Source organism: Corvus brachyrhynchos, unplaced genomic scaffold, assembly GCF_000691975.1.
Source record: "Corvus brachyrhynchos isolate BGI_N302 unplaced genomic scaffold, ASM69197v1 scaffold14, whole genome shotgun sequence".
NCBI lineage: Eukaryota > Metazoa > Chordata > Aves > Passeriformes > Corvidae > Corvus > Corvus brachyrhynchos.
The window spans coordinates 8,784,009-8,802,604 of record NW_008239110.1 but is presented as its reverse complement, the minus strand read 5'-3'; the positions used below and the strand labels follow the sequence as shown (position 1 = coordinate 8,802,604).

The 18,596-nt window shown below is 38.0% G+C and overlaps 1 protein-coding gene and 1 long non-coding RNA gene across 3 annotated transcripts in view; one reads left to right on the top strand and one right to left on the bottom strand.

The window, feature by feature from the left end:
• LAMA4 (laminin subunit alpha 4) overlaps window positions 1–18,596 on the top strand; it is a 100,333-nt gene that overhangs the window by 55,058 nt on the left and 26,679 nt on the right. For both annotated transcript variants that reach the window (XM_017739583.1, XM_008637778.2), the window contains exons 12-22: window positions 1,375–1,491; window positions 3,131–3,279; window positions 5,241–5,382; window positions 6,414–6,510; window positions 7,288–7,404; window positions 8,032–8,217; window positions 13,151–13,290; window positions 14,467–14,640; window positions 15,660–15,802; window positions 16,134–16,296; window positions 18,390–18,523. In XM_017739583.1, the coding sequence (XP_017595072.1) occupies window positions 1,375–1,491; window positions 3,131–3,279; window positions 5,241–5,382; window positions 6,414–6,510; window positions 7,288–7,404; window positions 8,032–8,217; window positions 13,151–13,290; window positions 14,467–14,640; window positions 15,660–15,802; window positions 16,134–16,296; window positions 18,390–18,523 (1,562 nt within the window). The remainder of the gene's footprint in view (window positions 1–1,374; window positions 1,492–3,130; window positions 3,280–5,240; window positions 5,383–6,413; window positions 6,511–7,287; window positions 7,405–8,031; window positions 8,218–13,150; window positions 13,291–14,466; window positions 14,641–15,659; window positions 15,803–16,133; window positions 16,297–18,389; window positions 18,524–18,596) is intronic.
• LOC108448002 lies at window positions 435–14,495 on the bottom strand. The gene is made up of 3 exons (XR_001863756.1): window positions 14,408–14,495; window positions 2,243–3,533; window positions 435–1,108 (listed from the first exon to the last, which is right to left on the bottom strand). It is a non-coding gene; the product is annotated as an uncharacterized LOC108448002 (long non-coding RNA).

The following is an 18,596-nucleotide window of genomic DNA, read 5'->3' as shown; positions in this document are numbered from 1 at the left end:
TCACTCATACTGTCTGATCCAAACTTTCTCTGAACCACTTTAAACAAAATGCATCCCCATTTTTTCAGGAGTAGACAGTTGTCCTTGAATCTTCAAGCACAAATCCATTGTCTAACCACTCCACAATAGATACCTTGAAATTGGGTTTCCTACTTGCTAGGTGAACTTGCTAGCCTAGCGATAAGGTTGCACCAGTTTTCTCCTGTGCCCTGTTCAAATGAATAGATTCAGAATTTTGAACAAAGTAACCACTCTAGAGGAGACCTCAGAGGTGACCTGTCCCCTATAGCATGGAAGTGGGGCACCTTTGCCTGTAAGGGGTGGCATTAGGTTCAAATCCACATGCCTGATGAGAAAACTGAATTTTCAGGTTTCATATCCCAGAAGAGTACCCAACCCATCAGCCAAACAAAAGAAACTATTTTTTCGCGCAAAACCAGAATATCCCACCTAAAACTTTTCATTTCTTTTTTCAGCAGGGAATAAAATTACAAAGAGAAAAATTTGGGGCCATTTGAAGCAAATTGTTTTCATTTCAATGGCTGAAATTGTTTGGATTCTGGAGGAGAGGGTGTTAGTGAGCAATTTCGTGATTTGAAGAATGGTCTTGCAAATTCAGGCCAACCTCTGCGTTTCATAGCATCAGTGGCTGAGTTTTGAGTCCTTGAAATTTGCAGTGCTAGAAGTTCATGCTGATGTGGAAGATCTAAGAATCCAACAGAGAGATCAGGCATGCTCCTCTAGGGAATCCTTTCCCAAGAACTTGAGATCCTCAAGTACAAAGCCTCTTCTGTTGTTCCATTGTTCCATAATTACAGCGCCAAGCTGCAGCTTGTCTCACAGTTATGGAGCAAAGCCTGAAGTGTGTAGTTGCATTTGTTCACTGTTTTTAACCATTTGGATTTCCATTATTCCTCACAATAGAGGCAGATGCTGTACAAAAGAGATTGTTCACATTGGCTTTGCTACTGACAAGGAAAAGAGATCTGTGTACTGTAGATTTTAAAAATCTCCAGAAAAATATAATCTCCAGATGACTATGAAAAATCCATGTTTAATTTGTCTCTGCTGTGGACTGAATAGTGCTTCATTCCAATAGCTTCTTATGCTGTAATATAAAATTAAATTAATAATTTTTTTTTTAATCATCCAACATTTCTTTTACCAAAACAAAAACAAAAAAATGCAAAGAATTCACATCATAATATGTAGCAATTAGACATGTCTGGGAAAATCAGACTTCAGGTATGTCTAAAATCCATTTAGTTCACCTTTTGAATTTACTTTAGCAAATTTAACAAAACTGAAAACACTGTATTTTATCAAAGCACAAATAGTATTGGATGTGATTTATATTTCAAGCTTTCTTTTTAGAAACAACATGAGAACATAAAAGAGCAAATAGATGAAGTGAACAGCATTCTGCTCAGTGCCACAACCATTTTGGAAGGACCACAAAAGGTCAACTCTGAGTTAAGCGAAGTAATAAAGGTAGGTGCCTCAGTGGCTTGTTTAAATTATACATCCTGATTTTTTGAAGTCATGTGTTTAGATCACTAACAGAAAAACTCTCCTTCTTTATACTGCTTCAGTGAAATACTAGTTCATATTCCCTGAAAAAGTAAATGGTTTCTTGGATGAAAAGCTCTGTAACTACAATTTACTGCCTAAAAAAAATAATTCTATTATAAGGACACCTTACTGTAGGCAAAGCTTAATGAAAGATTTTGCGGTAGAGTTCTCAATTATTTCATTACAAGCAGCTGCCAAAACATGTTCTGGTAAAACGCTGCATTTTATGCTAACTTCCTTTTCTAGTGCCTACAAGTGAACACAGAAGAATACTAAAGATCCCAGATATCAGCATTAAAACCAGGCACCATGTCAAACATATGTGAACAGATTGTTGTATAGAAATCCTTTTCTGGAACTGTAGACCACTATCCAGTGTTTTGAATCAGACATGGTGCTGGAGGAAATTTTTAGAAATTTTAGGGGTTTGGTTTTTCTATGAAAAGATGAAGAAAATAAAACAGGGATTTTGCTAACTAAAATATTTAGCAAAGCTGCTTTCTTTATTTATGCTTTATTTTAAAATTTTGAAATAATGGAAGAAAAAATGAAAATTTCCACAAGGATTCATTTTGGTCACAGTTGCCCACTTCTTGACATAAAAGCAAATGTCAGAAGTCATTAATTGTTCTTTGAAAAAGGAATTCGACAAAACAGAAAGACAGCTTACTTTGTAACCATCCCCATGATCAAGCAGTATGCTGGGGCTTTTCTCTGGTGTTTTGTGCAACACCAATTGCTGCCGTTTATGATTTCGGGTTCCCCACTGCTGTGACTTAGTTCACACATGGAGGATGTTCACACTGCAGGGAAGGAAGTACTATGCAAACATCACACATTGTCCATCCTCATCAGCAATAAGTATTTTCACATTTTGCTCATTCATCCTTTTTCCCTCCCTCCATTTCATCCTCTTTCTTGTACTTTGAAATACAAGATTTACATTAATAATATACATAAAATATACATACATTATAATCACATTTTACCACATTTATAATCTTCAAACACATCAGCAAGCTTGTGTACTGGAGAGAAGGTGAATGCAGGTCCATTTTGTCTTCCCCCAAGTATTTCATGTAAGGAAGAAACATGGCTAAGGCAAAGGGATACTATTTCTCCTTGCCAATACGTACACATAGGTAGTATTTAGGTGGACTGATTTACAAATCAGACTAATCCAAGATTAGCATGAGGGATCTCTTTGTGCAAGGAGGCAGAAAGGGGACTTCACTCTGAAAGACTTGTCATTGGCACAAGACATAAAGTAAGGCTTTTATCATCTTTCTTTTTTATTTTATGCATTTCTCTCTAACACTTTCTTAAGTGATTTCTGGACTTTTTGTTGATTTTTATCTTCCTGCATGTGTCTTTCCATGTGGGCATTCACCATCAGATCTTTACTCTTTTTCTCTTAAAAATGTAAAATAAAACAACTATAACAGAAATAAAGGATCATTATAATAATATAAAGGGTAAAATAAAACTTAATAATCAAAATACAGACTTGATTTTTTGCAATCTTCATCTTCTTTCCTTCCTCCCCTGCTTTGTTCAGAATGCATCAGGGTTCTACGCAGAAATAGATGGAGCAAAAAAGGAATTGCAAGAAAAAATAGCCAATCTGTCCCTGTTTGATGATGATTTGGTAGAAAAAGCTATGAATCATGCACACGACCTAAGAAGACTTGCTGATGAGCTGGACGGGTAAAATTTAACTTCAGCAGACTCTGTTCATTCAAGTGCCACTTGCTGAACAGCTTGAAAAGACGAGCAGGAACACAGCGATGATAAATAGGCAGCAAACAAATCAGTATTAAGTCAGGTATAGAAGGACTTGTCATGGTCCAGAGAGAACAGCTGAAGTTGAGCTAAGAAAAATCTATGAAACTTTTTAAAGAACAAACATATCATGTTTGCATGACTTTCTCTGTAGTCTAACTGGGCTTGCTCTCCTCTTCCTATAGCAAAAGAATAGGAAAGATAGATTAGTGAAAATTAAAACAATACAGGCAAGATTAAATGGGGTTTGCAGAAACTGCTCACGTCAGTAAGTTCAGCCACATTAGAAAATGTTAGCATTACAGGGGACAAAATGAGCTTTGAGAGAATTTTATTCCAAGAACACTTTTACAGATGGAGTAGTTCTGGTGCTCAATAGGTTGTGTCCCAATGAAACTGGCTCACAATAACACCAAAAACTTATTGCAAGTTTTCTATTTTGCTGGAAGATACTAAATGCATCAACATTGCACCAATTTACTAAAAAGTAACTTCTAGATAAATTTAATGATTTTATTTGCAATTGGGACTATCCATGGAAAAATCACTGCTGTAAATGAATTCTTAAATAAAATATGTCACCAAATTCTACCTTAAGTAACATCATGGGCATATGCTTTTGGAAGATAAGCTTAAAACTACTCTTCAAGTATATTATCTAAATACCAGTTGTTTCTTAATATTCGTATGCCCTAAATAGGAGATTAAAATGGAGGAAAAAAAATAACAGATGGTTTTCTTTTATGCAGTTGTATAAAGGTGACATCTGAAACTGTTCTATAATGCCACACAAACCACAGAAACATAAAAACCAAACAATATGTTCTGTCTGAGATCAGCTAACTGGGGGCAGCAGACTAACTTGAAAAAAAATAGCCCATATGGCTTGCCTTCCTCCCTTACCAAAATAATTTAAAAATTATTACCAAGTCCAACACATTAGGAATTTCACAAAAAGCAAACAAAAGTAATTACAAAATATCCAGATGGAAATGTGCTGGCTCTGTATTTGTTGAGAAGACTGTCCTGCAGTGAGACTTTAATCCTTTGAAACATTTAGCCTGTCTTCAAAACATCTTGGTTTTATAAGTTTGCTTTATTAGCCTGTTAGGCTTTTAGGTGATAGAGTTTATTGTTTTACCTTAGGGGCATTTAGCAGAAAAGTCTTGCAATAATGCTGAATCTGGAAATTAAATTATCCCTCAGTGTGCAAACACTTTGAAGTGAATGCACACATGTGCAAATATATCTATATTTAGAATCTATATCTAACATATACTTTGAAATCTGCTTATCACCAGAACATTAAAAAATAGTATTTATTCAAAATTGTTAACAGATGAATGTTGAGCCCTGAACCATCTTCTATTTGGAATCTCCCCTGAAGACCAATTATCATCTAATAAGCAGATCAAAACCGTGCCATCAAAGGTTTCTTTTGGTTTTTAAATCCAACTTCTTGCAAAGTTTCATGACTAAGGGTAGTTCTTCATCTGATTCTCCCCCTTTTTCCTCCTACCTTTGGAAAATATAAACAGTTCAGTGACACAGCTATCCTGGTCACATAGGTCTTTCCATTCATGGATAGGAATTATTCCTGAAGAAGGTTATCCTGTTAATTTATGGAATATCTAATCTAGATTTTAAAAAAAGGTAAAAGCTCAGTAGTCATTTGTTGCTGCTCACACAAATGTTAAGGGCAAAATTCTCAGATTTAAATGACTGGGAAGTGCCTTCTATCCACACAGTTTTCACCTGCTTCAGATTGGTCAAACACAATGAAGAGAATACCACTTAGGTCAAGTACATTTATGTGTGTGATTATGTAGCCAGAAACTACAGTGTTTCAGTTTGGTTTCTTTCACCTTTTGCTCTCTTTTTAACAGGAATTTGTATGGTGTTGATTCAAACGGTTTGGTACAAAGGGCAATCAATGCTTCAAATGCGTATGAAAACATTGCTGATTATATCGAAGAAGCCAATAAAGTTGCATTGCTGGCACTGAACACAACAAACCGGGTCAAGGATGTAAGTAATATTCATAATATCAGCTTTTAGTTTACAATGCTTCAGGGATTTCAGGCAACTAAATGTAAAGAAAAAACTAATTTAGGTTAATTAGCAGCAATGAACTTCTCACTGCATATTTTTTCCTTTATTCTTTCCTGAATTAAATCCCATATAGTTAACTATTCTTCCAGTCTGAAGTCCCCTGGTATTTGAAAAGACACAAGAGGTTCTTCTGTCCCTATCCCATAGGGTGATGCTGCTCTGTGTTGTCACTCACATTGAGACGTTTCTGTGAAATTGCAAACTCCCTACTCTTGTAGGAACCTGAGATGGCATTTAGTGTTGAGTCCTCCTGCTTCACTCAGTGCCATGTGGCAGGAAAGATGGTCAAGATATCACTACTTCTCATAGCAAACCAGGCTGAAATGGGACAAAGCCCACTCATAAAATCAGCATAAGGATAAGGATGCTAATTTTTTCTCTGGCCTTACTGTTCTAAAATACTTTACACGTATTTTTTGTATGCCTATAGTTACCAATCTGTATACGTGCTATTCACCAGCAACTTATTAGTGGGATAGCAAGAGGACTTGGGTAGATTAAAGGGGTCTGAACCCCACAGGGCTGTGGGATTTCAAGTCCAGCCCTCTGTTGACTGCAAGACAGCTCCCCATGAAGTGAAAGCATTCACCACCTATCTGAGATGACAGTAGAAATGAACAGTCACAGTACCTAAATAACATGCAGCATTCAGTCACATTGACTAAACTGGAGCTGATAAATTAAGAGGATTATCTCTATCTTTGTTACTCAGTGGTGTTGATTGGAAAACCATACATTTCTTTAACTTTCTTAAAACAGAAAGTTTTGCTTTTCAGACTTTTTTTCCAATCCAACTTCCAATCTTAAATGTTAAAAAAGCAAATGAAGCTGCAGTGACTTTGCAGTTGCATTTATATGCAGGTAAAAGGTAGTCCACAATTAAACACAATAAAGCAGAACGTTTGATAAACATTACTCTGACTTTCTCTTTTGGAACATGCTTGTAGGCTGCAGTTGGAATTGATACTCAGGTCGTTTACCATAAAGGTAAAAGTGAAGAACTTCTCATCCGAGCCATGCAGCTACAACGGACAGCACATGACAGTAAATATACATCCTTTCTACTTTCCAATTCAGCTTATAGCCATGCACATTGAAATAAATTTCAAAAGCACATCACTAAGCAGAACTACTGCTGTAACAGAATAGGTTATTGATTGAATTTACCACACAAAGCACTTGAGACAGCCATTAGCACAGTTTGAGTAGCTCATGTTTTGTCATCCTGCTAGATACTGATAGTTTATTTCATTCATGAAAAGTCCATTTCAGATACAACTACTGCTTAAATATGTGACCCTGCAAAATGTTGCTCACTAATAAATATACTCAATTAAGTAGTAAAATGAAAATCAAATCACAGCAGTTTAAATGTTCAGAAAGCTGGATTTCACCAGTGGAGGATAATAATAAATGTTAAAGCATTTTGGCCTTTCTTCACTATAAATGAAAGAAAGCTCTAGAATTACAAATTACCTTTCAAAGTTTTCAGGGCATTTTGAGTTCCTTAAAACTTTTCCTGTGTGCTAGTTGCAGCTATTCTCAGCACTTCTGGTAAAACAAGGAGAAAGTGTACTGACTGAAATACAGCTCTCCAGGTTTTTGTAAGACACCCTGTGGTAAGCAGGGGTGCTGCAGGGCTGCTTTTTTCTTTAGATTTTGTAAAGTCAAGAGTGCAAGTACATCCTAAATTAAAAGAGACCACGGTATCCTGTCTATGGTATGTTAAATGCCTAACAACATACATCCCCAGGATTGAATTTACCTTTTCAGAAGCCACTTTGACGTCCCTCAGCTGTACCTCCCCTTTTCTCCCCACAGGTAGTGGTTACACCATTGCAGACACCAGCTGGCAAGTCAATGGCACTTTTGCCAGAATGAGTGCCCTGCGGAGCCAACTGATGAGAGCCATTGCAAAAATGCAATCAGCAGAGACAGGTTGGAAGAGGAGCTTCATCTTTATGATGCTTTATCTTCATACATTCAAGAGCATGATTTATCTTTGATTATGGATATAAAGTTGCTATTAAGAGTTCAGCACTATGGACACTTAAAAGAATTTGACTGAAACTACTAGACCTAGAGAGCAAATATCCTGCTTTAGCACTTTCATAATGAAATTAAATATTTTGCCACTGAAATTATTAACATTTTTCTTGAACCTTGTGCTGGTTTTGGCTGGGGTAGAGTTTATTTTCTTCCCAGTGGCTAGTATGGGGCTGTGTTTTGGATTTGTGTTGAACATGCAGTTGATAATACAGAGATGTTTCTGTTACTGCTGAGCAGGATTTACACAGAGCCAAGGCCTTTTCAGCTTTTCATACTGCCACTCCAGTGAGAAGACTGGGGATGCATGGGAAGTTAGGAAGAAGTACAGCCAGGACAGCTGACCCCAACTGTCCGAAAGGATATTCCATTCCATATGACATCATGCTCAGTGTATATAAACTGGAGGGAAGAAGGGAAAAAGGAGGGGGAAGACGGAGAGCAGGGAGGGATGGGACACACAACACGCTTGACAATTTGCAGGAGTTAATTTCTTATCATTCCCTATTTATTCTGTAGCTGAGGCCAGAGAGCGTTTGGAGCAAGCTCAGATGAAGACTGCAGAGGCTGTAGGTGCTACCACGACAGTAACGCAGGCTACAACCCCCATGGATGAGAACGTGAGGTTGTGGTCCCAAAACCTGCAAGACTTTCAGCACAATTCAGAGGCATATGATAGTGCTGTGCATTCAGCTGGGGATGCAGGTATGGTGACCTGAATTTTGCCATTCCTTAGCGTTAGTAAATCAGAGAATCATAGCAACATCATGTTGTATGAATTGTTTACATTGCATATTCATTGCATATAATCGTCTAGCTTTTTACCTCTATGAAAAATTTCGAAAATTAGCTGTTGTCTAGAGTCTTGACTAAATTTTAAAACCACTGCATACTCAGGCATTTCCAAAAATTACTTAAACACTTAAGTGCTGAAGCATTATTGACTTCGAATTCATTTTTATCAGGGTACGAAGGTCGCACTGAATGGTAAACAGCTTGTTTAAACACTTCTGGCTATTATGATTGGTGATTTAGTTTTGGGGTTTTTTTGGTTTTTGACATTGAGAGGCATTTGAAAACAGAGCCCTTTTGTCCTCAGTAATACAAACATGGAGGAGAAATGGTCCCTCACTTGATGATCTTGTAGTCTAAACAAAGGGGTCAAAGAGCATTAAGGAGGAAATAAAATATTTAAGCAGGGTGATTTCTGGAGAAGCTTGTAAACATCACACTAATTCCACTTTTATTGTTGGAAACACTGGAAACATCAGAAAACTTATTATGAAAATTTTCAGGTAAGTTAAAGACAAAAGAAAAGCTAAGGCAGGATACAAAACTGAAATGAAGATGATAGGCAAGAGTAGAAAAAGAAGCGGGAAGATGAAGCTGAAATGAAGTGACTGTAGAAAGAAGGAAAAGAACAACTGGGGAAGAAAAGAACCAATCTGGAAATGAAAATATATTGAATAAAAAATTGATTACAGCATCACTATTTATTGCTCCATGTATTCTTGACTCTGCTCAGGAGGCTCACTAATCCTAAGGTATTTATGGCTAGGGAGGTTGGAAATCCAGAAAAAGTAACTTCCTTCACACGTTTGATGATACCATCACCTGCAAACCTGTTCAGTGATGTCTTGCCTCGTAAAAGTGCCTCAGAGAAAGTCCATAACTCCACTGACTCTGTCTCCAGAAAGTCTGAATCTCAGATCTACTACCCTAAATCCCTTCTCCTTCTGTCAGAAAGTTTGCAACTCAAGTGTCATTTTACAGTAAATGGTGTTATGAGTACCAAACCCAACATTGCTTCTAGTGTTCCAAAGTCACAGTCTTCCCTCTCAGCTGGGGAATCCCAAGAGTCATGTTATTTTCAGAATTCCATTATCAATAAGACACTTACCCTAGTATTTTTGGTTAAGTGCGTGCTCCCAAGAACTAGAATAGAAGTGGTTCCCTTCACAAGAAGAAATTCCATGCTATTCAACATCCCAATTTCTGGGTCCGGAGGAAACTCAGATTTTTCTGAGCTTGTCATCAAAAGGGAACAGTGAACCTCTCCCTCTGGGAATGGTGAGCTCACTCTTAGTCACTGCACAGAGCTCCATAAGAGTATAGTTAATACAACAGCACTTGTATTGCATTACATTGCTGTAAAATATTTTTGATCACCACAGGTACAATTTGGGCTATGGGCTCTAATTCCCATGTAAAATAATGTAAATGTGGATATGATTGGCCTCCCAGGAGTGAATGGTATGATGAAAAACATCCAAGAGAAACAGTGTGCTATAGCTTACACGTGGAGGTTCTTGTTTTAATTCACCTTTACACTTGATTTACATTTAACATTTACCAGTGACAGCTTAGTAGATGGAGCAGCAACACAGACTGCACTCGGCTCTTCATGCTCAAAATACCAGCAGACATTCAGGATTCAAAGAAATCTGCTCATACTAGCTGTTGTACTGGAAGAAATATTTCCAGCAGCATTTGAGGTGCTCTGTAAGTGTGAATAGAGTTTAAATGGCCCAGGTCTCCCTTGGTATTGTTCCCAAAAAGGAACAAGAAGAGCTCCTGTGAGATGTGCCTGGAAAAAATGTCTTCTCTGTGACAGGGGGTTTGCAGGTAGGGAGTCACCTTGAAAATACTGTGTTCATATCCAAATGTCTGGAGGGGCTGCTGACCACAAACTAACTGTTGGAGAGATGCTAATGTGCAACCTACAGCAAAGTGTGCCCTACTACATTTGTGGAGGAAGCTTTCCTGTGGCATTTTTTTCTGAAGGCATTTGATTCGTTTGTTTTAAGGTATGATGAGGGGTTTTTTGCCAGAAAGATGAGGTGGAAATAGCTGAGAAGAGAGATCAGTGCTACACAGGAGGCTGGCACAGGTAGTGCTCCAGACAGATGTGACTGTGATTCACAGCCCAGGAACACAGATGTAAACATGCCAGGCACGGTGGAGTGTTCTCACATCAGCTGTGTATTCTGCCAGGACAGGTTGACCTGACAGGAAGAATGTCCACCAAAGTCCAAAGGAAAGTCACAACAAATGTTCAGACAAGTGCCTGGAACACCAAAACACCTGATCTTCATGCCAATAACACTACCAGAGCAGCTGAAGCCTCTAAGCTGGCATGTCTGCACTGCCCTTGAATAAAGCTTGCACTTGGTGTTCGGAAGGGTGAGAGCATGTCTTGGCTGTGCAGTTTGTCTGAGAACAGCCCATGTTGCCATTGTGCAGGGAACTGGTGGGCCTCAGCAGAGAGGGTGACACTTTGGGAAGGAAAACATGGAAGGGGAAAGTGTCTGGAAGGTTATAGTCAAGGTATTTCCTCCTTACAGTTTCCCTTCTTTTTTATGTTTTATCACTGGATAGGAATAGCTTTCCTTTCCATTCTCACCTTCATCCCAAAGACTAAAATCAAAATCAATATTCTTCTGTGTTGAAGAATGCCATATAAAGGACAAGGAAAAGAGATTTATAATGAGATTTCACAATAGTTCTGGTAGTTATAGATGTTATTTTTGTGTTTTCATGTTATAGTAGCATTTCAAGTTTAATAAATCAAGTTTCAAACAGAAAACCCAGGTTTTAAGATATCAAATCAAATACAATTCCAATTCAGTTGCAGATTATTTTTTTTAAGTGGTTGAAATTTACTAAATCATCTTCTGAGCTTGCAGTATTCTTGCCTTAAAAAATGGAAAAAGGTAAAGAAAACTTCCTATAAGTTGACTGGGGTTTTGTTGGGGTTTTTTAAGTAGAAAATTTAATGCATTCTGGAAACACCATTTTACCCAAAATTTACTATAATTCTTTGACAAGTCACTAAAATAATGATATTTTAATGTACAGTAAGCTTTATACAGAACAGCTGATTACTAACTCCCAGCACATAAGGCCTTTCAGGACTAATTGGAGAGTTTAAGTTCTGTATGGACCACTCCTAGACTGAACTTGGAAAGTAAAATACAAATGAAAACAGCCAAGCAGAGACAGGACAGGACTGGCAAGCACAGATCTTTCACTCTATCCAAAAACAAGCACACTTGTAGGACTCCATGCGGTCTTCTCATACTCTGGGTTGATATGAATGAGGCCGAGAGCTGCTTCAGTCTTTACTCAACAGAGACTGGAAGCACAGAAAAGTGATTGCTCCTCCCTTCCTGCTTTCTATACAGTCTCCTATATCTGATGATTAGCCCCTTTACCTGCCTCTCTGCAGTCTTCATCCGGGAATGTTCAAGGCCAGGTTGGGTAGGGGGCCCTCAGCAATGTGGTCCAGTGAAAGGTGCCCCTGCCCACAGCAGGGGGGTTGGAACTAGGTGATCTTTAAGATCCCTTCCAACACAAGCCATTCTAAGATTCTCAGACAAAGGTAAAAATATGATGGGAAGAACACAAGAGCAGGTGGATGTAAGTTGACAATGCCTAAAGTATAACTGCAAACCCTACAAATCTGGTCTTAACTTTTATAGTGAATCCATGTCATTAAAAATTAACTGGGAATGCTGGATCTTTCTTATATGCATGTAGCTTGCAGCTAAAATCGCATTTCATTATATTCAGCTACTTGTACCTACATTTAATTAAAGATGAAAAATGATGTGATGTGTAAACATCCTTCAAAGGGCAACATGTCATTGGAATCTGATGTGATGAAATTGGATTATAATTAAGGGTAGTTATTTTTCTTTCTTGATAATTTTTCTGCTTATCTTTCTGGGAAAGGACTTCTCTCACATTGAACACAACAGAGCCCCTGCATTTCCCTTTGCTAACAATGACACTTGCTCATGTACCACCAGAAGGCACAGCAGCAAAAGACCAAAGGTCCAGGACTCTAATTCATGACCCCTGGCAGATGCAGGCAGGAAAGCTGACGAGGTTACCAACCACAAGGGCTGGGGCAGGTACTAAGCACAGTTTAGGCTAGGACACATCATCATCATCATCATCATCATCATCATCATCGGCCACCTATTGTTGTACACTACGGGCCTGTTACCACAGCATGAAAGTGGCAGTGTTTCTGACATGAGAGTGGACTGTGAGCCACAAGCAAACACATCTCCTCTGCAGCCACTGCTGCTATCTGGGTGATGACCTCTGAGAGACACTCACAGCTGAAAGCTGAGGAAAATAACCTATACATCTCCCCTACAGTGAATTTGAAGAGCTCATGAACCATAATTCTTAGATGCAGTTCCAGGTCAGCCACAGATACCCAGTGAGATGCTGAACAAACAATACTTCTGCTTCAGTTGCCATATCTGTAAAATTAGGCTTAACATTTATTTGTCTTGAAGGAAGATTAAAAGGTTAAAACTATTAATGTTTGCAGAGCTCCTTGAGGAAAATATTACAAAGATAACACACCAGAGTATTACCTATGAGTCCTAAGTAAACAGTCTCCTTTGTGCAAACTTATTTCCAAAAACTTTAGCAATACTAGATTGTTAGAAATCACTACCATTTCTGAATTCACTGCCTCTCACACATCATAGTTACAACTTGTTTGGAAAGCAGAAGGGGACAGGTGAGTTAACCTAAGAGGATAGGGTGGGATTTTCCTGGTGCAAAACCAGTGTTTCAAGGAGGAAAATAAAAGCTGTGTCTTCTTTTTTAACTGCAGTGAAGAAACTTACAGAAGTTTTCCCTCAACTCCTGGACAAACTGCGCAGAGTAGAACAGAAGGCACCAGCAAACAATATTTCTTCCAGCATTCAGCGGATCAGAGAGTTAATTGCTCAAACCAGGAGTGTAGCAAGCAAGGTAAAACTTTTGGATGGGATTTTTGGTTACTAGTACTAATGATCAAATCTTACTATAACCTCCATTTTGTTGGGCTATGCTAGAAGCCCAAACCTGGACATTGTCACCTCTCCAAAACTGGATGAACAAAGCACCATGGAGGTCATTGAAACCTTTACAGGTACTATTTGCAAGCAGGCAATGTTATCATAGTATTCATGGTAGACTACTGTTACTGCAGTAGCAACTTGATAATAAAGATTTGGGCACAATGTGTAAGATGGCCAAAACAACAAAACCTAATTACCTACAATTTGTAGGCAAATTAATTACAGCAATTTAATGTAAGCTTTTCTGAGCTTACATTACAATTTTACTTTACAATTTCTTTCGAATTAATTTTCTGCAGGGTAAGAGAATCTTTGGCTTACACATATTTAATAGAGAAAAAAACACTTTCATTACCATACATAAATAATGAGTGTGTTTTCTATGACAAAAAAAAACAAGGTCAAAAATTAAAACAGAATATTTGAATTCATTCAGAGAAATAAAAATTTAAGTGCATTATTGTATGTTCACAGTGCTGGAATATAACTTAGAAAAGGAAAAATCCATTCGTTTGTAGAGCTTGACTGTCCTTTAAAATGTATTTTGTGATTCAGGTACACTGTGTTTAAGCTTGAAAACATTGCATCAGTTATGTTGAAAGCATTTTGAACTAAAATGAACAGTTTTACAATTTTATTAACATCTCATAAATATCACTGTAGATTCAGTGATATAACAGGATTACTCATGAAGAGAAAATGGTCATACTACTTCCAAAGCAAAGAAATAAATTATGGGCAGAAGTTTTATAGCTGTGTAAGAATTTCATTATGTGCCGTATACGATTATGTAGCCCTGATTCAACTAAGCACACATCTATCTCCCTCTGAAATGCAATTTATTTTATGAATATGCTTAAGCAGAGTTAATTAGGACCTTTAATTAATTTTAAAATTAATTGCTTCCATATTCTTTACAGTATCTTCCAGAAAATATTGTTACAAACATACAATTTTACATGCCAATAGGTGCCAACTCCACTCTTGCAGTAAGCAAGACTGCTGGCTCAGTATTGTTACCCACTTACCTTAAGTAATGACTCCAGGCAACAAAAATGTGTCTCATCCTCTACATTTGCAACTGCAGGTCCAAGTTTCCATGATGTTTGAAGGCCAATCAGCTGTTGAAGTCAATCCAAAGATCAACGTGGAAGAACTGAAATCTTTCACTTCCATGAGCTTGTACATAAAGCTTCACAAAGACAACCCACAACTGGCAGCATCACCAGACAGATTCATTTTGTACCTTGGAAACAAAAATGTAAGAGAACAACCCAGTTTATTTTTATACATCTATTAAAAAAAAAAACTGAAAGAGGTTTGAAATTTATTTGCCCTCAGGTTTTCCTCTCACTGTTTCTTCATGTTTCAAAATTAGAGGTGTCTACTATAGGACCATCATTGATTTTGTAACAAGCAAAGAGCAAGGGTTCCTGAGACCCCTTTCCTTGAGACTTGTCAGCCCAAACAATGAGGCATTCTCTCTAAAAAGCAAATTGGAGTGCCTCGAGTGTACTGCTTTGATTGTCACAGCTGGAAGCCACAGTTGCTATCTCCTCTGCCACTACCAAGGTGCTCTGAAGCAGTTAATGTCACCTGCCTGGCTTCTGTGAGATACGCTTTAATCAGTTTATGCTGCTGACAGTGTCAATTCCAAATCTCTGAGGTCACAGGCCCACAAGATAAGCAGGCTTCTTTATCTGTGGTTTGTGCTGCTGTTGTACACTCTGTTGATCACTACTTTGAAATAGCTATTCTTTAAACTGTGGTTCTGAAAAGAAAAAAATCACAACTCACAAGCCAGGTGTCATCGTGGCAGTCTATTACTTGGGAAGGTAAAGAGTCAGGCTTTCATTTTTAAGCTTTTCTAAAAAGAATGTCTACTGAATATGAATCAAATTAAATCCCTCCTGGCAGAATATTTAATTGCAGCATAATACCCAGGCTTTAGACTATTTCCTGCATATGGTACTGCACACTAAACAGTGATGAACAGCTTCCCATTGAACATGACTAATTCATGGTCAGCAGAGATCTCATGACCTTGAATTTACCTCAGTCAAAAGGGATATAAAGTAAAATATCAGAGACTTTTTTTCTGTACAGTTTTATGTGGTGAAAGCAACCAGTTAGAGAATTAAGTTTTTGCTTCTATTTAAATAGCTTTTAGTAATATTTAAAGGTGTCATTCAGTTGATCAAAGCTCACACTTTACTAATGTTCTGCATTAAATCTCTTTCAGTGTTGTATCTCTAATGTCCCTCTCCATTTGTGTTTTAGGCAAAACATTATATTGGTCTTGCAATTAAAAATGACAACCTTGTGTACATTTATAATCTGGGGGGCCAAGATGTGGAGATACCTCTGGATGCCAAGCCAGTCAGCACCTGGCCTTCCTACTTCAGCATCATCAAAATTGAGAGGTAAAGTGATAACATGTATTTCCCCAAAATCAAACAGTTAATAGGAAAAATCAAGCAGAAAAGGCTGTGTCAGAATTGCCCATCAGGAATTTTCAGTGCCTGGTTCTACTGCTGCTGAAATAAATGGAAATTCTCTCTGCTTTTGAAGAGCTGAGACCCAAGGGGCCACAAGGAGGAAGGAATAGTGTCTGTGGTCCCTCCCTTTTTTTCCCTCCTGATTACTAGTCTTTTATAAAGGAAATAAAAACCCTTCCTGGAGTTGGAGGCCTGCTTGTTCTTTTGTACGTCTTGCCAACACTAAATTCTCTTCTTTTACAATTCTCTTCTGCAGGATTGGAAGACACGGCAAAATGTTTTTAACTGTGCCCAGTCTTAGCAGCACAGCTGAAGAAAAATTTATCAAAAAGGGTGAGGTCCTTGGTCCTGGCTCCCTTCTTAATTTGGAACCTGCAAATTCTGTTTTCTATGTTGGTGGAGTGCCTCCAGACTTCAAGGTTGGTCAGATAAATATTCTCTACTCAAAACTAAATAGTGCAAACTAATCTTGCTGGGCTTCCATTTAATCACAGAAATGGTAGATAAACTCCTTATTTAGTCATTTATCATCTTAGGACTCCATCTTTTAGCCATGGCAAAGAAGTTTTCCCTAGCATATTTTGTCATACAGTAAGATGATCAGGTTTCAAGTTTCATGAAAAGTAAGAGAAGGAAGGCTTGCTAGTTAAGTAGCATGCATAAACAAAGGCCGATTAGTCCAACTAAACAAAGCTTGCAGGCTGCCAGTATTTTTCAGTGCTAATGAGTTCTTGGTACTTAGAATTTCTCTTTTACAACCATCACAAAAACGAATAGTAACGTATTGTTAATTTTAGGATCTTGTGGGAAACTAGCAACACAGTCATTTGTTTGAATTTAAATTATCACTGGTTGGAATCCAGCCTTATAACAGCATGAAAAATTGCCTGTGCAAAATATGAAGACCTGTGTGAGACAGTTGCTTCAGTCTAGATCCTAACAGTCAGCATGAATTAGCTCCTCACTTACCTGCTTCTGTGAACATACCAGTTCCTCTTTTGGGATTTAAAAATCAGTATCAATGATCTTGGCTGTGAAAATTGCATGGCTGAATAAAAACATACCTAAGAAGACTTTGGAGAATGCTAAATTCTTTAAGCTAACTGTAGCAGGTGCTAAAAAGATCCAAATACTGATGCACAAGAAGCTCTCCCAAAAACATAAAAACAAAGAGTAACTCAATACACTCATGCATTCCTGAGCTTTGTATTTTTGTGACTACTAGATTTATGCCACAGTCTGAATTTTAGATTACTGAGCTCTGGGTGCAAACTGCCTGGGAATAGGGCTGAAGACTGAATAACAGTTGCATACACACACACACACACACACACACACACACGAAAAGTCATCCAGCAAATGAACCCTCCAGGTTTGTTCCAGAGTAGAGCAGAGGAAAAAGAAAATAGGAGAGTGAAGGAAAATGGGAAGGGAAATAGGAAGAAAGAATTCAGGGTATTATTTGATAAGTATATGCACCCCTTCCACCTTAGAAAAGGACACCTTCACATTTATTAATGTGGAGTCTGATATGTCAAAAGCTTTTTGCTTCCCTGTTACATTCTTTGCAAATATGAAATGCACCATTTAATCACTAGAATTCTCATGCTTAACATAATTTAAAAGAATAGTAGAAGAAACAAAGGAAAAAAGAAAACATGATCATTTACCAAATGTATCTGTGCTGCAGATAAGAATGCAATTTTCTTTTACAGCTACTTATATTCTGCATTGCTGTATTACCATTACTACTATATCATAAGAAAATGGAAATAACGAGAAGATGAAGAAAAGCTACTCACAGTGATCAAACTCTGAAGTACAAGAGGTGTTATTATTATTATCACACCTGTTCCACAGGGCAGAATATTTTAATATAAAAAGAATGGTCTGGGTCTGCCAGCTTTATTCTTTTGTATTTTTCCCCTCACCAGTGTGGCTATTTAAATTCGTTTTGCAGTGACCTTTGTTAAAAGAAGAAGTTTCTACATCCTGCTAACTGTTCAAAATAATACCTACTGAGGATTACCCACTGGCACAGATTTTGAATCCCAGTCTCCTGGGTTTAAAGAGCTCTCTCATTTCTCTCTCTTTAATTATGGTATGAAGTCATTTTTCTGGCCATGAAGGATATCTATACATTAGATATGAAATATCTACTGAGAGATATGCATTCAGTAAGCTCTGTTATTAGTCAAATCTTAGTCTTTTTCCCCGTTTCCAAGCATGCTCCCTCGTGTAGTCAAAACTACAAAAGAAGTTTTTGTTTGCAGCTGCCTCACCTGGCCTGATTTTCTCACTGTGAGACAAAATGATGTGCTCCCTATTCACTTACAGCCCAAAGGCCATACCATGGTAAGGACTTAGAAGACTATTCACAGTAGCAGCAACCAATTTTTTTGAAAATAAGAATTGCACAGGCACAAAACTGATCCCAGGCACAAATGCTCTCAGAATACCCAACTAAAGAGTGGCACCTTTCTCCTTTTACCCTTCCTTGTCCTCTGCACAGCTCCCTCCTAGCCTAAACCTCCCTGGCTTCATCGGCTGCCTGGAACTGGCTACCCTGAACGATGATGTGATCAGCCTGTACAACTTCAAGCACGTCTACAACATCGACACCACCACATCGCCACCTTGTGCCAGGTAGGGGACAGGCCCATCCTTGCTCTGCCGCTCTCGTTTGTTACAAGCGCCGGCCCTGATGGCTCATTCCTGC